Source organism: Microchirus variegatus (assembly GCF_963457635.1).
Source record: "Microchirus variegatus genome assembly, chromosome: 21".
Lineage (NCBI taxonomy): Eukaryota > Metazoa > Chordata > Actinopteri > Pleuronectiformes > Soleidae > Microchirus > Microchirus variegatus.
In genome coordinates, this window is record NC_139822.1 from 12,019,479 (window position 1) to 12,039,678 (window position 20,200).

At 39.5% G+C, this 20,200-nt stretch overlaps 1 protein-coding gene across 1 annotated transcript; it reads right to left on the minus strand.

The window, feature by feature from the left end:
* Positions 1 to 1,012: 1,012 nt before the first annotated feature.
* Positions 1,013 to 19,566, minus strand: c9orf72 (C9orf72-SMCR8 complex subunit). Its single transcript, XM_083907462.1, has 10 exons — positions 19,427 to 19,566; positions 17,150 to 17,648; positions 14,045 to 14,140; positions 13,446 to 13,510; positions 12,823 to 12,895; positions 11,836 to 11,952; positions 9,956 to 10,191; positions 9,804 to 9,861; positions 9,197 to 9,306; positions 1,013 to 2,088 (listed from the first exon to the last, which is right to left on the minus strand). The coding sequence occupies exons 2-10, from the start codon at positions 17,594 to 17,596 to the stop codon at positions 1,902 to 1,904; spliced, it is 1,389 nt and encodes a 462-aa protein (XP_083763588.1). The 5' UTR covers positions 17,597 to 17,648; positions 19,427 to 19,566; the 3' UTR covers positions 1,013 to 1,901.
* Positions 19,567 to 20,200: the final 634 nt, after the last annotated feature.

A 20,200-nucleotide genomic window follows, 5' to 3' on the forward strand; every position in this document is an offset into this window, starting at 1 on the left:
TGACATTTTTTAATGTTTGTGAAGTGCATTGTCTAAATATTGATTTGAAAAAGAAATAAATAAATATAACTAGGAAACTATTGCAAAGCAAAGAGTTACTGCCTGCCACATGTTGTTTGTCTAAATATTTCCTGTATCATCCAAAGGGAATTCATTGCATTGTAACTGTGAGTCCTTTTTGGCGTTGACATTTTCCATAGGCTATCTGTCCAGCTCAGTAAAATAAGTTTGTGCTGTGTAAGTTCTATCCCCAGTGAAGGGTTCACCAACCTGAACACAACTAATACAGAAAGGAACAAATATGTCTATATCAAACAGCTAAGTAACCCATTCCAACATATCAAACCTCATGGTTATGGTTCTGGAAACGTCAGGGGCAGGCCTCCAAAGTCATTTAAATTAATTTTCTCATTGATATGAATTTTGTTGTCTTGAGGCATTTCACATAAATTCACGAGGCCCTTTAAGTGTTGCCAAAGTTAACAGAATCCGTCCTCTGGGTACGTAAATAATTTTCCAATCATCCAACAGTTTAACACAAACAGTAAAAGACACTAGTGGGGTATGCTCCTCAGAGGACATAAAATGTTATGGCATCAATTTAGGTATTTCAGTTGGGGCCAATAAGTGGCCACAAGCAAGGCAACAATATTTAGGAGCTGCATTGTTTATCCACTCAGATTGACACACCTCACATTACATCACACATTTTTAGTACTTTTTGTATGTATATGCTCCTTTTTGTCTCTGTAAATACTGTTTTAACAAAATAATGGGGGGAAAAAAGCAGCTGAAATAACTCCATATGGGGGTCTTGAGTATAGTCACTATAAATCAGACTATGTCATTAACACTTTTGGTTAATTTCCCTCTTGTTTTAAATATGATAAATACTCAGAGGACAATAATGTTCTTCCTCAAGGCAATTATGGACAGACTACATTTGTTAATCAAACATGTTTAATACAGCAGTTAAACAGTTTCTACATAGACATATTTGTGGATTACCGATCACAAGTGTTTAAGTTTGTATTATCTGAAAATAAATTAGACAAAAGTGCGACTTAAAAAATGCAAAAAGAAACAGCGTAGGTAACAAGAACACAATTGAGCGTTGTAAAACATCTTTGAATAATTGTAACACGTGGATTGCTGCTTTCAGTCTTTTGAATTGAGATTTCATTTGCAGTGCCTTTGTGCGTATTTCTGATTTATTTATTTGTTTTTATGAAATTATCCTGCTTCATTATTAGACAAAAACATTTTTAGAATGTTATTGCATCTGAATTGTTCACATTCTGGACACATTGTCGTTAATCAGGTGTTTAAAAATGGCAAGCCACAAGTTCAGTGGTTTCAAAGGTCCACGGAATACTAGGCAGTAATGAAAGTTAATAACTTCTACTTCTTATAAATACAAATTCAATTAAATTGCAAATGTACCAGTGGGTACCTGGGCGAGGTTTAACACCATAAATTAACACAGAGCCTTTGTTAGCAGGAGGCACTGTATACATGAATAATTAATCCAGCAGTAGAGAATAATTAACTTCTAAAACAATAAACTTACATCATGATCAAGGCAATATATCAAAACTTTAATTCTAATGGCTCATAACAACAGTAACAACCATTTTGTTAATAAAAATCATGCCTTGTATTGATCAAGACACAAAAGGAAGGCAAAATTAGATTCTCATTCCAGCACAGCAGAACTAAATATTCATGCCTTCATGTAACAAGAGAACGCACACTCAAACACACACACTCACACACACACACACACACACACACACACACACACACACACACACACACACAATAACGACAGAAAACAATGGCACAGAAACATGTGTTTTCATTGACCATCCAATAAATAAAGTGCAAGTAAACAATAAGAGTCACAAGGTCATGAGGATGTCTCGCTCCTGCATGCTGGTGTAGAATGGTTTCCCAAACACAAACGAGTGCAGTCCTGCCCTCAGCTTCTCAGCAAAGGCCATCACGATGTTCAGGTCTCCTTCCACCATCAGATCCAGGTCCGTCTTCAAGTTGCGCAGGGATCGAAACGGCTTCTTCCCCTTTTGCCTGCAAATGAAAGTGAGCAAAAATGTTTCACTGTGCTGCAACTGTTAACAACCTACACTGCTCAGGGTCAGAGGCTCTGTATTAGCATTGAGCTGGGGCTGCAGCTGTGCGCGCAGGAATGCCATGCCACCATGAATTATGTATGTGGATACAGAATGGCAAGTGAGCATAAACAACCCTGTCAAGACACCTGTAAAATAACCTGCCCTTAGACATCAGGCTGTTAGCAACGCCATAAACAAGAGCGCTTATGGGCTTTTCCTGCAAGCACAAGAATAATGGCTTTGTTTGTGGAGTTGTGTTTTGTTTCTGGAGCTTTTGCTGTGAAAAATGCCATCATCATCATCATTTTGGAGCATTTTAGACAGAATATAATGGGATCACAGCAACAATTCTTATGATATTAGGTCAGAAAACAAACATGGTTACACACCAGTATTAATATATTTATAGATGACAGCATATTGTAAAATGACTGAATATGAGGACAATAAATTCATGTTTGTTCTAATGGATCGACAAATGATTTGATTGTGAAAAGCATAGCTATTTGCAGCCCCGTCCTGCAGCTCCCTCTCTCAGACGAAAGAGGAGCAGCTGAAGTCAACACATCCCTATGTACAGTAAAATGGCATTATCCAGGCCCATAACCCACCATCTGAGAAAGAGTGATATAACTAACACAGTGATGAATGCTAAAACAGCCCCACTGTCATGGACACATGCCTTGCAGAAGACTACAGTGATTAGTCAAAGTTGCAGTGATTGGGATAAATTCCAAGGTTGGCAAACAGTCGCTGTAATTGGCTGAATTTGCATTCATTATTACACAAACACAAATGAGTGACGAGCAAAGCCCCTCTTTTTCGGCGCACTATATCATTTGAATCAGCTAATTAAAATCGTTCAGTACTTTCTTCATGACTGGAGCTCAGACTCTGACACAGCCACTGAACTGAAATGAAATGCGGCTGAACGGGTTGTGATTTCAGCAGTGCTGTCTCTAAATACACCAGACTCCTCCATTAAATGTTGAGATTTTAGACATTTCCTTGCTAAATGTTGGAGATTAAAGCATGTTTTCAGGATTTGTAAGTCTTTTAACTGATCTACAGTCACGTAGACTGCGTCCAGTGACGACACTCTCTGACCAATCAGTGGCCGACAGTCTGTTGACATCACATTTTAGGATCGGCCCAGTGCGCTTGGAACCTCGCCGAGCAAGTACCAAAAAAAGCACCAGGTACTATCACTAATGGAAAAGCAAAAAAAAAAAACTGTTGAGTCAAGCCGAGTAGTGCTGCAACTGTATAATGGAAAAGAGCCAATTTCTAATTCCTGGAGGAACTGATTAGGCATGGCGTCGGCTGGGGCTCCACAAACTGTAAAGTTTTTAATTTGAGTAAAAGGTTTTGAGCACAGAGATGAGAGATGGGAGAGAAAACAAGTGAAATCTCTGGTGGGCTCTGACTTCAGCCAGAGGCTTAGCAAAGTACAAACATGATGATGTAGAAGTAGGAACCCCTAGGGTGCGGCTGTTGGATTAACTGAAACGGTATGTCAGGCTTGTCCTCACCGCACCTTTTGCATTAAAGTGCCGTGGATGTACACCGTTAACAGAACATTCATTCAACAATAAAACAAAATAATAATTAAAAAAAACAGTTAAGTAGCTTTGCTCTTCACTAAATCCTCCCCGGGGACACAGTTCAGTTTCTTGTAAAAAAGAACTGGGCATAATTGTATGTAGCTAATTTATAGTCAACTGGGGTAGAGTTGGCACATATGCTGAGATAACGATCATTAAGAAAGCTGCATTATTGTAAAATAGACCCTAAAAAGATATTCCATTAAGACAGCGTGTGTGACTGCAGATGGGCCTTGAAAGGTCATTAAATATAAATTAATAAATGTTTTTTCATTTTCAATTTTGTAATAAGGTTTTAAATTGATGTATTTTAAGAAATACTTATAAGGACTAAAACAAAAACATGGCCTTTAACTTATGTGTTAGTATTCTTTGTCAACCGCTCAGCATACAGGAGTAGCCTGCTAGAGTAGCCTCTGCGGCTGATGTCATTTCCTGTCCCTTAAGTTTTGTTTTAACTTGTTTTGGCAGGGTGATTGAGCTGCTGTGGTGCTTCATTCTTATGGTATTTTGACCAAAGGATGTCACAGACATGTTCCTTATGACACCAGGGAACAAGTTTAACTTGGAGAAATAGGGTATAATATTACCCCTTTAAGGGGTTTGTGGCCTTGTAGCTGCCATTTATACATCATATAAGAAACAAGTTAGGAAACAGTTGCCAGTGTCTAAAGTATATGTGAGGAAAAGGAGGAGGATGAGAGAGCAAATTATCTTATTAGGAATAAACCTGGCTCCTATGAAACATCTGTAGCTGACTTTGCTCTGCCTATTTACACCACTGTATTTTAACATGATTAAGGTGTTTCTTTGAGCGCTCAACATTTTTTCAGGTGGTAATTGGTATAAAAAGTTTGAGAAACACTGAACGAAGCATTTTACCGAGTTTCACTCACAGCATTTTTCACACACCTGCCTACAACATCTATCACCTCCATTCACACGCTTACAACACAGTCAGAAGCACTTTGGGACTACACATCTGCATGTTGACTAGAATAACTGGACTTCTTAGTTTGAAGACAACTAGTTCCACCACTATTCAACAGCTGCAAGAGTGAACAGAGTTTGTGCATGGTTGGCTTTATGATACAAAAACAGAGGCAGCCAAATAGCAGAGTACTGAGCTCTTCATAACGTTAGAAAGGGGCTTTGGTCTGGGCTTCCTGGAGCCAACCAGTTAGGACGCTGACAAATACACTTTTAAAATGCTATACTTCTATATAGAGTTAAAGATAGAACAATAGGGAAAAATAACTTGCAGAAAGTCTTTAAATGACTTTTGCAAACAACAGTATAGGAAGACTATGTAAAAAGCGGAGGATTTAAATATGGAGTGACTGCTGTCCTAAAGGAGTGGGAAGGTCAGTTCACTGATGAGAGCACAGAAGGATGTGTCAAGCCCAGATGGAGCGTTGACCCAAGTCACCACAGGGAGGGTGGCATGGAAAAAAAAAAATGTCTGTGATGAAAAGTCTGGGCCTTTGGAGCTGAGCCACAGGGTGGTTACAGTAATGCTGATGGGACGAGAGAATGACCAGTAATACTATTATTCCTAGTCCTTTTACAACTGAATCGAGTCCCTGGAGATACAGGGAATTCAGTGGATGTAGTCAAGTGTAAAGCTACCGGTGCTGTTCTTTGTTAACAGTCAAAAATCAAAGGCATATTAATGCAAAAGGTGGTGTGAGGCCATTAAAAGCCACCAGATTCAACTTACAACCGGAAATAAGTCAATTTGTGTGGCTGAGGGAGGCAGATAAATGACAAGTTTCTTGTCAGTGATTAAAACGATGATCATAAAAGCACCATTTGGTGTTTTGATGATGATGGGGAAACATGACGCTGCTGGCTTCATTCCAGACTCTCTGAGCCTTACATGGCTGTGAAGGCAACATGCTTTAAATCATTGCTTTACATGATTTCCTTACTCCATATATTATTTACTTCATTTAACACTTATGCATTATAGAGGAGAAGGAAGTGATGCTCAGGATTCATCATTCTGTGTCACCAGACAATCAATCACCACCACTCAGGTCGAATTGAGTGAGCTAGCACACCGCGCAGCACGATCTCATGACAGGTACCATAAACAGAGAGGGCTGGGTGTTACGGTGTTTGTTTGATGAGATCTGCCCAACATGTTAAAACTCAAGGACAGACTTTTCCGTGCTCCTGTCCACATGCATATACATTATGTGCATTGTCCCGCCAGAAGGACGCAAATGTAACCAGGGGAATACTAAAATTATGCCCACACTTTATTTATCAGAGAGGAAAATTCAGCTTTGATGCTGTGGCGGGTGTGATTATACAGAGGCACAAAGTCAGTAGATGTCAGTCGACTGCTCACTGTGAACTTGTTTTCTGTGAGGTTTAAAAGGACACACTGGTGGGGAAATCTGAATTTAAAGCTATAGTCTGAATTAAATAGGGGTGGGAATCACAGGGTAACTGGCGATACGTTACGACACGCAATTCCACGATAGCAATGTTGTGATAGAATGATTCTGTGATAATCAATATATTGCAGGACAATCATATGGAGATCCATGATATCCGTCTAAAGTGCAAGATTTCTCTACTTATTCACAACAAGTGCATGAAGTCTATGTATTGAACGTAGAAGTAGCATCTCTAAAACGTAGCGTTCTCTGCCATTATCTCGTTGTAGTAGTAGTAGTGACACCCAGTGAGGGAAATTGAGAGCGCCTCCATTTGTTGATTAAAATATCGATATTTGCCCTGGCGTATCGATTATCGTATTGCAGGAGGAAGGATGCTATATCACCAAATCGATATTTTGACCCACCCCTAGTATTTATACACTACACATCCTATTTGTTGACATCCTCTTCACACACACTCTTAGCCAGGGCCAGCCCAAGCCTTTATGGTGACTTCTAAGCCGAATCTGATTTGGGGCCCCCTCCCACCACCTAGAAGTCGCCTGTGCTTGACTATTACATTGTATATTTTAGCTATGTTATTTACCCCAAAACAGTGTCACTCTTTGTTTACAGGGCCGTAAAATCACAGAAAAAACTGCCTCGTTTTAATTTGCACTTTCATATTCAAAGTGGAGCACTTACAAAAAGTAAGAAAATACAACAGCAGAATTGCACTTGATGCAAAGTAGTAAACCAGTTCAATAGCCTTGGTTTTCAAAACTTGGAATAAATGTGCAAATTTGCACTAGATACTAAGTACAATCTTGATGACAGAATGACAAAACTTTGATAAACACTATTTTGAGCTATATGAACGCATGTAAAGATATCTAGATGTTAAAATATTGGTCCGACGCAGCCACTTAGCTTGCTTATGCCTCGGGCCGGCTCAGCTGATAGCCATGAGTCAATACATTTGTCTGGGTGAAAATCCTGTACTGCAGCCCTTACAATGCTGTAATAAACACATAAAACATTGTATTTGAACTGAATGGATTGATTTGCTGGCATGACTGTCCCCTTTAACCTCAACCAGCACAATGATAATTTAGGAGTGTTTTATGCAGATGATTCCCACATGATGTTCTTTATGGGCAGAGCTTTGATGAGCGAGCAGAGAGGAGGAGGTGGGATTTATCGCTACATTCCTGCATGCTTTTCCAGACTCCTACGACAACTTAAACTTTCGCTTTATTTTTTCACGATATTTAATGATTTATTTGTTTTAATAGTGCTAGAACTACAATACCAAGTATTCTATTGTTTACATATCAAGGGGTTTAGAGAAAATTAGCAAGATATTTCAGCAAAGTTAGCTGATGTAACAACCCAAGCCCTGTGAGCTGTTAGTTCACACTTACTTTTGGCAAGTGTAAGTCATAATGACTCTGATTAACTGTGGTGTCAGGGCTCAGATTTGACCATTTTCAAATGCCAAAAATATCTGTACCTTCTAGATTTCTTGAGCAACACATCACAGCTACAGATCAAGAGCAGGGCGAGGGAGCTGGGTGACTCATCTGTTCGTTTCTGCAGCTCAGTGGAAAGGAGCCTACATTCTGTGCACTCTCCCCGCATGGTATCCTGACCATATGTTTATCTTTCGCTCACTGTTTGACATCCTGGTCTTCATCTTCATCTGTTCATCGAGTGTCTGCTGTGCACCTCCGGTCAAGTGAATCAGAGTAACTTATCCTTATTCCTCAGGCAGTTCTGTGTCGTGCACAAAGGACACACCTCTCTGCACTATTGAACTCGGACAGCGAGGACGAGCAGATGTTTCTCAGTTGAAAATAATCTCGTCAGTTCCCCGTCATCCTTTGCTTGATGATTTGTCCCTCTAGAGCTGCCATATCCTCACCACTGCACAGCAAATTCTTGCATATTATCACAAAGATTCACTGATATGACAAGAATGAATAGGCTACAGGGCTTTAGGCTTTTTTGATTCTGTGTGTCCTCGGGCATGTGGTGATCATGTTGCTGTCTGAGCAAGTGCAACCACAGTACATTAATTATTTTGGTTATTTCTTATTCCTCTGCTTTAAACATGCACTAAAGTCCAGACATTTTCTTGAAATTCTCAGGAGGGGTAATACATGAGAAGGCCCATGTCAGCAAATGCCACTCTAGACATTTTCCTGAACCTTTCCTGCCAGTAACCCTTGTGCAAGTTCCACCCCTTCACCAGAAAGTTGGGGAAATGTTCCTGCACTTGAATACATTTAACCAAGGCCATCTCCTGCTGCACTCTTCATATGTGATATGTTTGCTTTGGTACAGCATGGTACGTATTTTTTTAGCATTTCCAGTAAGAGTAGTAATAAAATAACCCCAACTGTTCCGTTCTTGGAACCCTTCCCTTCGAGTACCAGAGTCAAATAGAAAGGCTGATTGGGCGACAGAAAAATTTCACTCCTTCGTGTAAATATCCCATGAAAGTCGAGGCAAATGCCTGCGGTCTATTCTCTATACAAAGCTTGGCGTCTTGTTGAAACAATCAGCCACAAACAAAGAGTAGAAAATGGATGTCCTCCATTGTTGTCTGTTGATTAGCGTTCAATGTTGTCACACCAGTACGATGGCCTGCTCATGCAGCCATGAGGCACAGCCCACACCCCATATAGCGGCCAATCATCATTAGATTACTTCAATGACAAGCCACTGTATTAGTCAACAAAAGATTTCGCTCCACCTAGCTCACCCTATGTCATGACTGACAACCAGCAACCAGTGAACTGGGGACAACAATCCTTTATCGCCACATACTCCCGGTAGTGACACACCCATCACCAATATACCAATCCCAAGTGTGCACCAATTCCAGCATCAATCAACACAGAATAAATATACAAAACTTACATGTATGGCTCCTACACCCCGCCTACCAAGTACTGTTGTCAGTCGAAATGCCAAGCCCGACCCAGGGCTTTACCATTCCAAACCATACCGTTACAAACCATTTTCAGCAGCATGACGGAAACACAGCATTTGTGACGGTTCTTACGTTTCGTCTTCGATGTACTTGAGCAGTGTGAGGGCCTTCCTGTGGAGCAGCAGCAGAAACTGGGCCAGATAGGTGCTCCGCAGGGACAGCCCCGGCTTCAGCATGAACACCTGGGTATGACACAGGATGCAAATTAGTAGTCCAGGCCACAAGTCAGCTGGAAAAACTTCATAATAATTAATACTACACCACCCCCCCCATCTTCCTCCTTTGTGCTAACCTTGAAAAAGCAACATATTGTTGTTACAAATAGTAACCATCACTCCAGGAGTGTTGTCAATATGACTTACCGCTGTAAGGATCACACAAAAAATGGCTACCCAATTAATTTCCGCTTGGTGATTTCACCTAAAAGGGCTGATTGAATACATGCTTTGGGTTTAAAAATGGCAAATCATTAAGAAATAAAAACAAATTAAAGATCTTTTTCTTTATAAATACCATGTTCATGTAGAGGAGGCTCAGTATCACTTTGAATAATCTCTGTCTTTAAGAGCAAACTCCTCAGAATTTGGAGGAATCATGACTAGCGACAGTAAAGAGAATTTGGGTGTACGTTTCATATGATGTTTCACTTTAAGAAAAAAATAAAAAACTGTCGTCTCACCTCATCTATAAATGACTTCACCAAGGTATCTTTATGCATGACGTCCTGAAAAATATTGCTGAGAAAAAAGGAATATTAGATTAAAAGTTAGAATATGTACAAATGTGTGCATCTTTCAGGTCAGGCAAGGATTGTCTGTGTGTGTGACTCACAGGTCAGGTGTGAAGGTTTCATCAGTGTAAATGACCGTGTCTGGAGGTATGTCCTCCTCGCTGTCGGTTTTCCAGAGCGCACTCAGCTCTGACCGCATATAGCGCCTCTGGTTGTATGTGTGCTCGTGGCACGGCGGCATCTGCTTCACGGTGTTGATGTCAACGTCGATGTGAGTGGTTGGATACGGGGAGTAGAGAACCTGACGGAAGGGCAGGACAAAGCTGCCTGTGGAATCCTGGGAATTAAACAACAGGGGAAGGAAAAGCCAGTTATCAACATCAACATGTGAACTTGGGGCTTATCATCTCACTATCTGGTATGATTATCACCTTCACCAAGGAGGCTATATTTTCACCTGCATCTGTTGGTTTAATTACAAAACAATTACTGAGCCAATTTTCACAAAACAAAGTGGAGGGGTGGGGCATGCGCCAGTGAGGAAAAAATTAAATTTTGATTTGATGAGAGGAAGGGGGCGGATCAGGCATCGTTTTATTAGCATTGTTAACACTGCACAGTGTTTTGAATTAAAGGGGAGTGTTGGGAGTGCCGTCCTTGTTTTGTGTCAGATGTGTGATAACATGTTCGTGTTATTCATGTCTTGTTCCAGTGAAAAAGCACAGAAGACACAGCGTTTAGGGGAGCAGACACATGGAAATAAAACCCACAAAGGGTGAATATCAGAATAGCTTTTTGAAAAAAAAAACATGCTATGTAGGCATCATGTGTGGGTTTTAATGTATTATTTCATATCTCAAGTATGGAACTTGTGCTATCCTTTAGTTTGTTTTATTCGTCTGGTTTCTGCATGTATACACGGAAATCTAATATTGTATAAGATACATAACAGTGTCAGTGTGTACTTAACAGACTCATGTTCTTAACAAGTCAATCAACTCTATCAGCTTTTTTGCTGCCCTTGTTTTTGTTTACCCACTCTTTTGCGTCACAGCAGAGCAGTGATCCGTGCAGAAACTTCTCGTGTCATCCAAGGACATTCCCACGCTGCACAAGGCAAACAATTTCAAGACAAGAAGGCAATAGCAACATTGTACTGGTAAAGTGAGACACAAAACACAAAGAAGCGTCCAGAAGCGAGACGTTTCAGAAGTGAATTCAATTGCACAAAGTTCCAATCGTGGATTTACTTTGCAAAACTGAAATCACCAAACCCTACAATCTTGTTAAAGCTGAAATTTAACTGTTACTTTGTGGAATGTGTTTATAATGACTCTTATTTTTATTTAAACACTTGAATTACTTATTCAAGGTTTTATAAGTGAGATTATTATTAATATTGCACAGTTGTATTTAATTTTGCACAGTTTTCATACATATTTTTTCACTGTATTTAATTTATTTAGTCTTTTGTCTTCTACATTTTGAACATATTTTAACAATACCACAGTAAACTGATACCTGTGATAATTTTTGTCATTAATACCACAGTATATATACCTATTCAGTAGTTTGAGAGGATAAATGCTTTTTACCCGCATCCACCCCGAATGCTGCTGCTGTATACACACAAATGCTCCCTCAGTCAGATTTGAAAGTATTACATGAAGAACACAGTATATAAATCATCATAAACCGTTTTTGTTCACAAAGACAAAACGGAAGCAGTACTGTATTTAAATGCAGTATGTATTGCATTGGATTATTGTTGTGCAATGATCTATGTGCTGTTTCTGCCCCTGTGAAATAAGTTAATAAATGGATCTTGTTAAAAAAAAAAAAAAAAAAAGAAAGAAAAAAAATGTCTGAAGGGGGGGTAAAAACAAGGACAACAGCATGGGCAAGATCAAACAAGCAGACAACACACAGAGCAGTAACCAGGCGCGAGTTCAAACAAATGTACTAACGAACTGGCGGCTACCTTTAGAAGACCCTGGACAAATAGGCCCGTGTCATATTTGAAAGAAGAGTCAGCCTTGCAGAGGCGGGAGCACTTCCTCTCGGCAGGAGTGAGGAAGAGGCAAAGAGTTCGCACAATCTTAAAGAAGACAAACAGAGACAGAGTTAAAAACTGAAACTAATGAAAGCGTTCAGTAAAATAAACAGAAAGTATATTAAATAGATTTCAGTCAAAGGTTTGGGCATGCAAAATAAATTGAAAAACTTAATCAAGCTATTTGACACTGTATCACGCTGTATTGGGTTTCTAGTTTTTAAATATGGACAGAAATTGAACAGCCTTTTGTTTCGTTTGGTTGTTTTTGTTCTTTTACCTCAGATTTGCTGCTCGTTGGATTAAAACGAAGGTGAACTGCTGCAAAATCAGGACCATAATTACTAAAAAGCCACATTTAATTATAGACCTTAATCTGGTATTAGCCTTCGGCCTGGCTGTTAGATAGAAAATAAAATCATGTAAATGGTTGTCAATTTGGGCCTCAAGTCAACTAAACAACAGTTAAAGGTCCAGTGTGTAACATTTAGCAGTTTTCACTGGCAAACACTGAATATACTATTCAGAAGTATGTATGTCTAATTAAACGTGTAATGGCTTGGTTTTCATAACCTTAGAGCCAGCGTTTTATTTTACTTCCAGCAAGGACTTGCTTTACGGAGGCCTCCATTTTGGGCCATCTACCATGCAAATTAACATATTTTTGGTATGTGAAGGCCACCATAGTTCCCTGAAGCAGTTGGGAAAGCAAGGGGTGAGTAGAGAAGTCTAATCTACAGTGTCACCATTATATAATCACTTTTTTCTGTTGACAGCTGAAGCAGCAAATCTGCTCTGCAATGTCAGCTTGAGATTCAAACTACTGCAAAAACCTGTTCAGAACGGCCTGCTTTTAAACTATGCAGATGGTTTACAAATCCTGTCTGTGTGCAGCCACTAATCCAGTAAATTTACCTTATTTACTTTCTCTGGATTGCTTCCCACGACTATTGAACAGCCACAAGTCTGCAGATGAGAGCTGATGGCCCTGAACCAAAGAGACAAAGGGTTGTAAATTATAACCAATTAGCGCCATTGGCATTACGCTAATTATTAATGGCAGCTTTTAGGAATCATGACGGAGATGGATGAACTGACTCCAGTAAACAATCAAGAGCCTGGAGTAAGAAGTGAAATGGCTCTGGCCAATGGGAAGTCACATTAGCCTCGCTCCAACCAAAATGTGGCCTGACAAGTTTTGCTTTTAATCTAAACTACACCTTGTGTCTGCCATGTTTTGTCCATCCCTGATTGGTGGTATAAAAATATACTCTATAATTAAATATTTCTGAGTTGACACTTTGTCATGTCCACAGATGATGGTGAACTAATCCAGGTCAGCTCAGAGCAGCTGGGAGCTTTATTGTCAAAATGGACTTTCCAGACTGTCAACACTAAACAGCAATTTAGCTCCAATCCTTTTCTCAGGAGGAACCTTCACTAAAGTAGAGAGCCATTACTCATCATTGGTAGGTTGATGGGTGTTAAACAGGCATTGTTCATCATCTGTCTCCATTTGTCTGCATTGGAGCGCTTACTTGTGGAGGAAATCCTCATGGCAGCTGTCCCCGATGTCATCATCATTCAGCACGGTGTCTTTTATCTACTCAGCAGGAGCCAAACAAAGAAATTAGTCATTTTGAAAATTGGTTACAAAAGAAACAACATTACAGATGGGCAGTGTTGCAGGCCCTGCCATGAAAATCTGATTCAGAAACCCCAAGAAGATTTCTTGGGGAGGTTTTTCTCTCCTTTTTTGTTACATTAGGGGAACAATGTATAGAACTACTCTGGATGGTAATCGAGGAAGCATGAATAATTCAGATCCTTTAGGAAAATGAGGCCATTTGAAAAGTTCAAGTGATAGAACAAAACTATGGAAATTTGCAACAAAAGGCAACTTGTTTCCTTTCAGTTCCTGTAGCAATAGCATTTAATCTGAATTCACTATAAATTATTTAAGTGGCAATATTTTTTGGTTTAAATAATGAATGAAAACAAATCTGGAAACTTAATTACTGTGTCAGTAAACAACAAATGTCCTTTCTTGTTTTAAAGTTGGCTCAAAGATGTTGTTGCCACCTTAGTGAAACAATCAATCAGCATGTGTGTGTATGTGTGTGTGTGTATTGCTCACATCTATATCTTCGAGCACACTGTGTGACTTCATAGAGGCCAACAGCTCCATGATTGGGATTATCTCCAGGCTTAACACTGAGATGATGTTGTAGCCCTGAGGATGAAGAGAGGAGGAAACATAACACAGCATATAAATGGTGTAATACGGATGGAAAACATCGTGGAGCAGAGACTTTAGAGGTGTTGATTTGATGCAGCATGTTCTCCAATCTGTTGATTCTACCACATTCACTACATTTGGAAGTAGCAATGCCTATTTTTTTTTTTTACTATATAACGTTTAACTGTCAAAAAATGTCCATTATATTTAAACCTTCGTCAAATTAGTTCACAAGGCCTATCAACTCCACACAACTCGGTGTTTTGATGTCATGTCACCCGTCTCATATTGCACAGAAAAAGTAATTATGCTTGAGGTGCTAGAATGACTGAAAACACAAATAATATAAAGTAATGAATTCTGCTGCTTAATAAACCCGGTCGTTCAGCGGTTTGACAGGCCAACTTGTAGAAACTGTAGATGTTAAATATGTTGGCACAGTCTTGGATTGCCAGTTGAACTTGAACACAGAATGTATCCTTGAGAAATTCTCTCAGCCCTGACATCTTCTGAGAGAGGCCTTGGTGTAAGAAGACACATCTTAGAACTGGTGTACAAATTTCCTGCCTGGTGTGTCCAAATGAGCTGCAAGCTTTCTAAAATGGTGTCAACAGCAACAAAAATAATTGGCAAACCCCAAAAATCTATCAGCTTTTTTACAGAAAGAACAGAAAAGCGAAATGTACAGTCAGTTTGAGCCTTTGAGCTCTGGGAGGCGCTACAGAGTTTTCCTGGCAACTAAAAAAATATTAAAAAATCTGTCACTCCAAGGGCAATATATATTCTTAACTTCACAAAGCTTTTAATCCACAGCTGCAGTAGAGAGCAGCTTTTCATAAAATTTGACCCCATCTGTGTCAGTTTTATTGGTTTGTCATAATTATAAAATGGTTTTTTTTACAATTTTACAATCAGCCTGCCCCTGCACTGCCACTAGTAAACGATCCCTCAGCTAGGTATGATAGCATTGCTTGACTGAATCTGTTTTCAGATAAAGGACATAGTATACAAATAACGTTGTTCACAAAATATTGTTTCTGTTCATGGAGACCAAATAGAGGCAGAATAATATCAACAACAACAGAAACTCACCAAAACGTACACACCGGAGCTTTAAGTTAGCAATTTTAAACCATAAAGAAATATGTTTCTTCACAATTATTATTGTTCATTTAGGGGCATAAATGTAGGTCAGGTGCAGTATTAATACAAGCAGTGGCACAAGAGGTGAATTTTGCACTGAACTGTAAAAGTATAGAGGAGGACAGACCCCCAGCCCCAGTCAGTGAGCAACATCAGCTGTAAGGGCTTTGATATACAGGCTGATGATATATTTAGTTTCTCAAAATGTAACAACACAACTAACAGAGCAGTGAAGAGGCCACACTGCAGGTGTGTCGGGCAAAAAATAAAGACCCGTGCTACAATATTTACGCCAGGATGAGCAGTCTGACAAAAGGGACGCAGTAAAAATAACAATCGTGACAAACATGCGAAACACTGGAGACTGATAAATAGGCCTATACAGCAGAGTCTGCAACAGTGATGCATTGTAAAACACTGTGCGTCAGCTTATTTCATCTGCCCTTATTATTATCTGCTCACTAACTTTCTCTGCAGGAGATCTCAGATGTAATTAGCAAATGTACTCCTGTGTGCTGAAAGTGAGCAACTTAATTATTGTGCCAATGTTGCTGCAACCCCAAAAGGATGACACCATAGAGATAGATGACTTAATACCACTTGAAAACCAGAAGGTAAGGTGAGATAAGGTTTATAGTAAATTAAAGTAAAAAAGGGTAACTATTGATTATTTTCTAATCAATATTTATGTGCACTCCATGATTGAAAGGGCAGGAGTAAGACAATATTATGTTACCTGCACATTTCTCATGACTAGGGTTGCAAAAAATGCTAAATATATTGTAGCATAATTTGCTTCAATCAGATTTGAAGCAAATGCAGTTGAATATCAATGCTATTATTACTCAATCACAGGCGCATAGCACACTACTAACTCCAGGGCAAGTGAGGCCACACCCCCTACATGCACTGTACATTCCTCCATCACATGCCATGGATTTATTACAAGAACTGGATAGAGCACCGAATCCCAAACAAAGGTTCACATGTTAAGTTTTTGGAAATGTACTTGAACTTTTCCACACTTTTGCAACTCTAATCATGACAATAATTAGTCATAAGCAACAAAACATGAGGAGAGAGTAGAAGGGAAGTGATAAAACTGCTCAGTTGTCAGTCTCACAATGACCCCAGTGTTCTTTCTCTGTACATTGCTAAAGTGAATCCGTAAATCAGTCCTAAATTTGAACTCCAATAACAGATACGCTCACATGCTTTTAAGATCCAGTGGGTAACCATAACCTAGCTAATCTGCTAATGAATCTCCAGGTTTATTTTTAGCAGTAGAATCCACTTCTGAAACTTTTCATGGGTGATTCTCTCTGCCATAATGCTGATGTATGAAGCTACTGTTTCTCACTTTACATGCACTGTGTGCTTCTTCTTCCTCGCCTGCTCAGTTGTGCACATACAGTGCATTTCTCCACGGACATGAAAACAACACTGCTATTCTAAGAGAGAGTCACAGAGAGAGTTGTGTGGAGGCTTAATCAGCATTGTCTGAACTCATCTGAAAATAGTTTAAATATACCAGACATTTGTTTATATTTCCTGTATTGCTAAAAATGTTCTTCTGTGGCCTTCATCCTAAGAAATAAAAAACAACAACAACCAGCTATTGCAGGTTCTCTGGCATTGCTGCTTTTAGACTTACAAATAACGAATAATGTCTGCAACTCATCTAAATCTCATAATGGTGATTTAATAATAATCTGTGGGTGTACTGTGCTCTGTATAATTCCCTCTATGAATCACTCTTTTCTGTAAAATACCAATATATTATTATTATTTGTAGTACTTTGCAAATTACAAAATGGAAATATATGGCCAAGAGTAAGACGTCAAAACATCAGTAGTTACCTTCTGCATCCAGATGCGTCCCTTGCGGATGACGTGTTTTAGCCTCTCGACACAGATGGTGTGCAGGGGCAGGTAGAAGGCCAGCTCTGTCTGGGGCAGGATAATAGACAAGGCACACGTATTCTTGTCCCCCTTTAGCTCGCCGTCAAAAATGAGAGACACAATGATGACGCCCTTTTCTGCCAGCACAAAGAACTTCACATCCACGGCGCCACACTCGGCACTACGCAGAATCTCCCCATTAAGGGTATGATTGGCCAAAAAGGTGACCTCTCCATCACTGAGGAACATCAGCTGGTCACCCTTTGGTGACCAGATGTAGCGCACGCGTGGACCCAGGATGTTGTCCCAATAGGCAAAGGTGGCAGCCAGCAAGGGACATTCGCCCTCAACTGGCACTTCAGACTTGGCCACAGCAGGTGACTGGGGTGGACAGCCAGAAGACATCGGAGTGGCTTGAAAATGTCACCGTTTACTAGAAGTCTGAATGATATTCAATCTGTATCAAAAGACAAGACAGTTCTGTTTATGGTAGCTGTATATTACACAATAGACAAAATAATTGCAATAGTAGACAGGTAGTAAATACAATCACAAGCTACTACGAGTTAATTTGAATAATTTTCAGAAATAACAATTTCATATTCTAGAAAATATGAAGATACTTCTTATCTGGATGCATAAGAGCAATGAAATAATGATTGGCATCAGTTCATCTTGAAAGCATAGTATAGTCCTTCAAACTATACATCACATTGCTGCTACTCATGATATCTGGTTTCCTTCAAACTAAAACTCGTGACTGGCTGGTCCTTCAACTTCCTCATGTCAGGACTGAGTTAGGAAATACTGATTTTATGTTTCAGTGCAGCCTTCAATGAGTCTTAAAATCTCACCAGAACGAAGTGCATGTCCAGCTTGGTCATTTTTGGTACTTTAAATGTGCTATAATACTGTTTGTTCACTACTGGTCTGAAAGTCTCACTCAATTGATTTCTGAGTCTTATACATGAAGGTGTTATGTGTCACTTTTGCTGATTTAGTGTTTAGTTTTGTGAACAGAAAACAACATAATTAGGGATGCACAGATTCAATAAAAATATCAGATCCAATATCAGCCAGTCCATTCACTTCAATTCTACGTTTGCACGTGCAACGCATGCCATGTGTCACCAGCACACCGGTCAACTTGACTCACAAACACAGAACAACAATGACATGGAGCAAGTTAAAAAATCGGGTGTTTGGAACTATTAATATTTGCTGCGCCAAAACAGTCAACAGCTACATATCATGCAACATCATTGTCTGCTGCGTCCTTCATCTGACAACTGGCTCTATAAAGAAATACTATGAGACCTCAAGGCGTTTGGGTGTTTCCTACTGATGGGCAGGGGCAAGGAGCACATATTTCATTGAACTGCTGAAAGATTTTGAGCAATAGAATTCACTCCTGAAACTTTTCATTGGTCCTTCTTTATGTTTTAAGTCAAAGTCCACCCTATTTGCCACCACTTTACAAGAATAATGTTGATCTTGCCTCCATCTGTCTTGATATAAAACTAATCACTTCCTGTGTACAGTGCGGTAATGTCTCCAGGCCAAGCAGGATCTTAACACTGTTATATTGAGACACACAGAGAGAGCAAATGCATGTCTTATAACATGGGAGTTCAGGGAATTCTAGGGTCTGTACCACACTGCTGAGGATCAATAAACAGTTTCCACATTCATCCATTTAATTTAAATAGTTCATTTATAATTGAATTCTCGAATTATTGCATAGAAAAACACATGTGTGGGTCATTCATATTCTTAATATTAACACATATTGCATGTGTATGTTGTGAGACTGATTTTAGACTTTGTAACCAATGCTGTATGGATATATTGTATTGTTTACAGTTTAAACAGATTTTGTATTTGGCACTGTGAGTTATAATTGAGAATTCTATTGTGTAAAGTCAGTCAAATCAAAAAGCTGCTTCCATATTTACATTAGTTGAGAAATAACACCACAGATATAAGCTTAAACTATGGTTTGACTGATATTAAAACCCAGTTGACCAGATAATAAAGGATATGTCGCTGTCTTTGCTACCGGACTGCTACCGAGGTTTAATTATAACCGATGAAAAATGTTATAACACATTATTACAGACGACACAATATTAACACCCTTAAAGATTCCCTGTTGTGTGTAACCAGTTATTAGTACGCTAACTCAGGGTTAGCTCGCTACGTAGCGTTAACCAAACAGGAAGCTAACAGACTTACTTGCTCGGTGTTTTTGGTTCCGCGCTGCAACACCACAATGTTCCCAGAGGAAGAGCTTCATATGTTTACAACACAGTCATGCGTTTCATCGTGTTCATGTTGCTGCTACAGCATCATGTATCGCTCTATTGGCATTTTTTTTGTTTGTTTGTCTTTGAATCCACTTCCTGGAACGTGAGTCGACGAGGTCGTACGTCAACAGCTGACGGGAGTACACAGCGCCCTCAAGCGACGGGGACATGGGTACTGTGCAGAGAGAGTCAATGATGTCATTTTTTTATTCAAGGCGGGCCACCTGCAGAATAGGAGTCATTTAAATTCATTCACATGAAGCCTGGGAAATTCAAATGACTTTATCTGCAGGCAAAATGAGTTCTAGTTTTAATGTCATTGTTCTGGGATGGGAGATTGATCACACTGAGCCTTTTCTATCTATCTATCTATCTATCTATCTATCTATCTATCTATCTATCTATCTATCTATCTATCTATCTATCTATCTATCTATCTATCTATCTATCTATCTATCTATCTATCTATCTATCTATCTATCTATCTATCTATCTATCCATCTATCTATCCATCTATCTATCTATCTGTAAATTGAGACTGTAAAGTTTCTTTGGTAGAGGATGATCTTACAGGCTGAGGATGATTGCATCAGTTGCAGTTGTCCGGCGCGCTCTCCCTCCCCTGTCGGACATTTGGCTGCATTTATGCCACCGCGAATATCTTCACACGGATTCATGGGAAAGTTCACCTAATTTGCAGTGT

What these genes read in the sequence shown, in the direction of transcription:
- c9orf72 (XM_083907462.1), bottom strand. Translation starts at nt 17,596, where the DNA reads ATGTCTTCTGGCTGTCCACCCCAGTCACCTGCTGTGGCCAAGTCTGAA. An exon ending in GAAACCTTCACACCTGACCT is followed by an intron (nt 9,862 to 9,955) that starts GTGAGTCACACA and finishes CTTTTTTCTCAG; the next exon opens with CAATATTTTTCAGGACGTCA. An exon ending in AAGTACATCGAAGACGAAAC is followed by an intron (nt 2,089 to 9,196) that starts GTAAGAACCGTC and finishes TTTCATTTGCAG; the next exon opens with GCAAAAGGGGAAGAAGCCGT.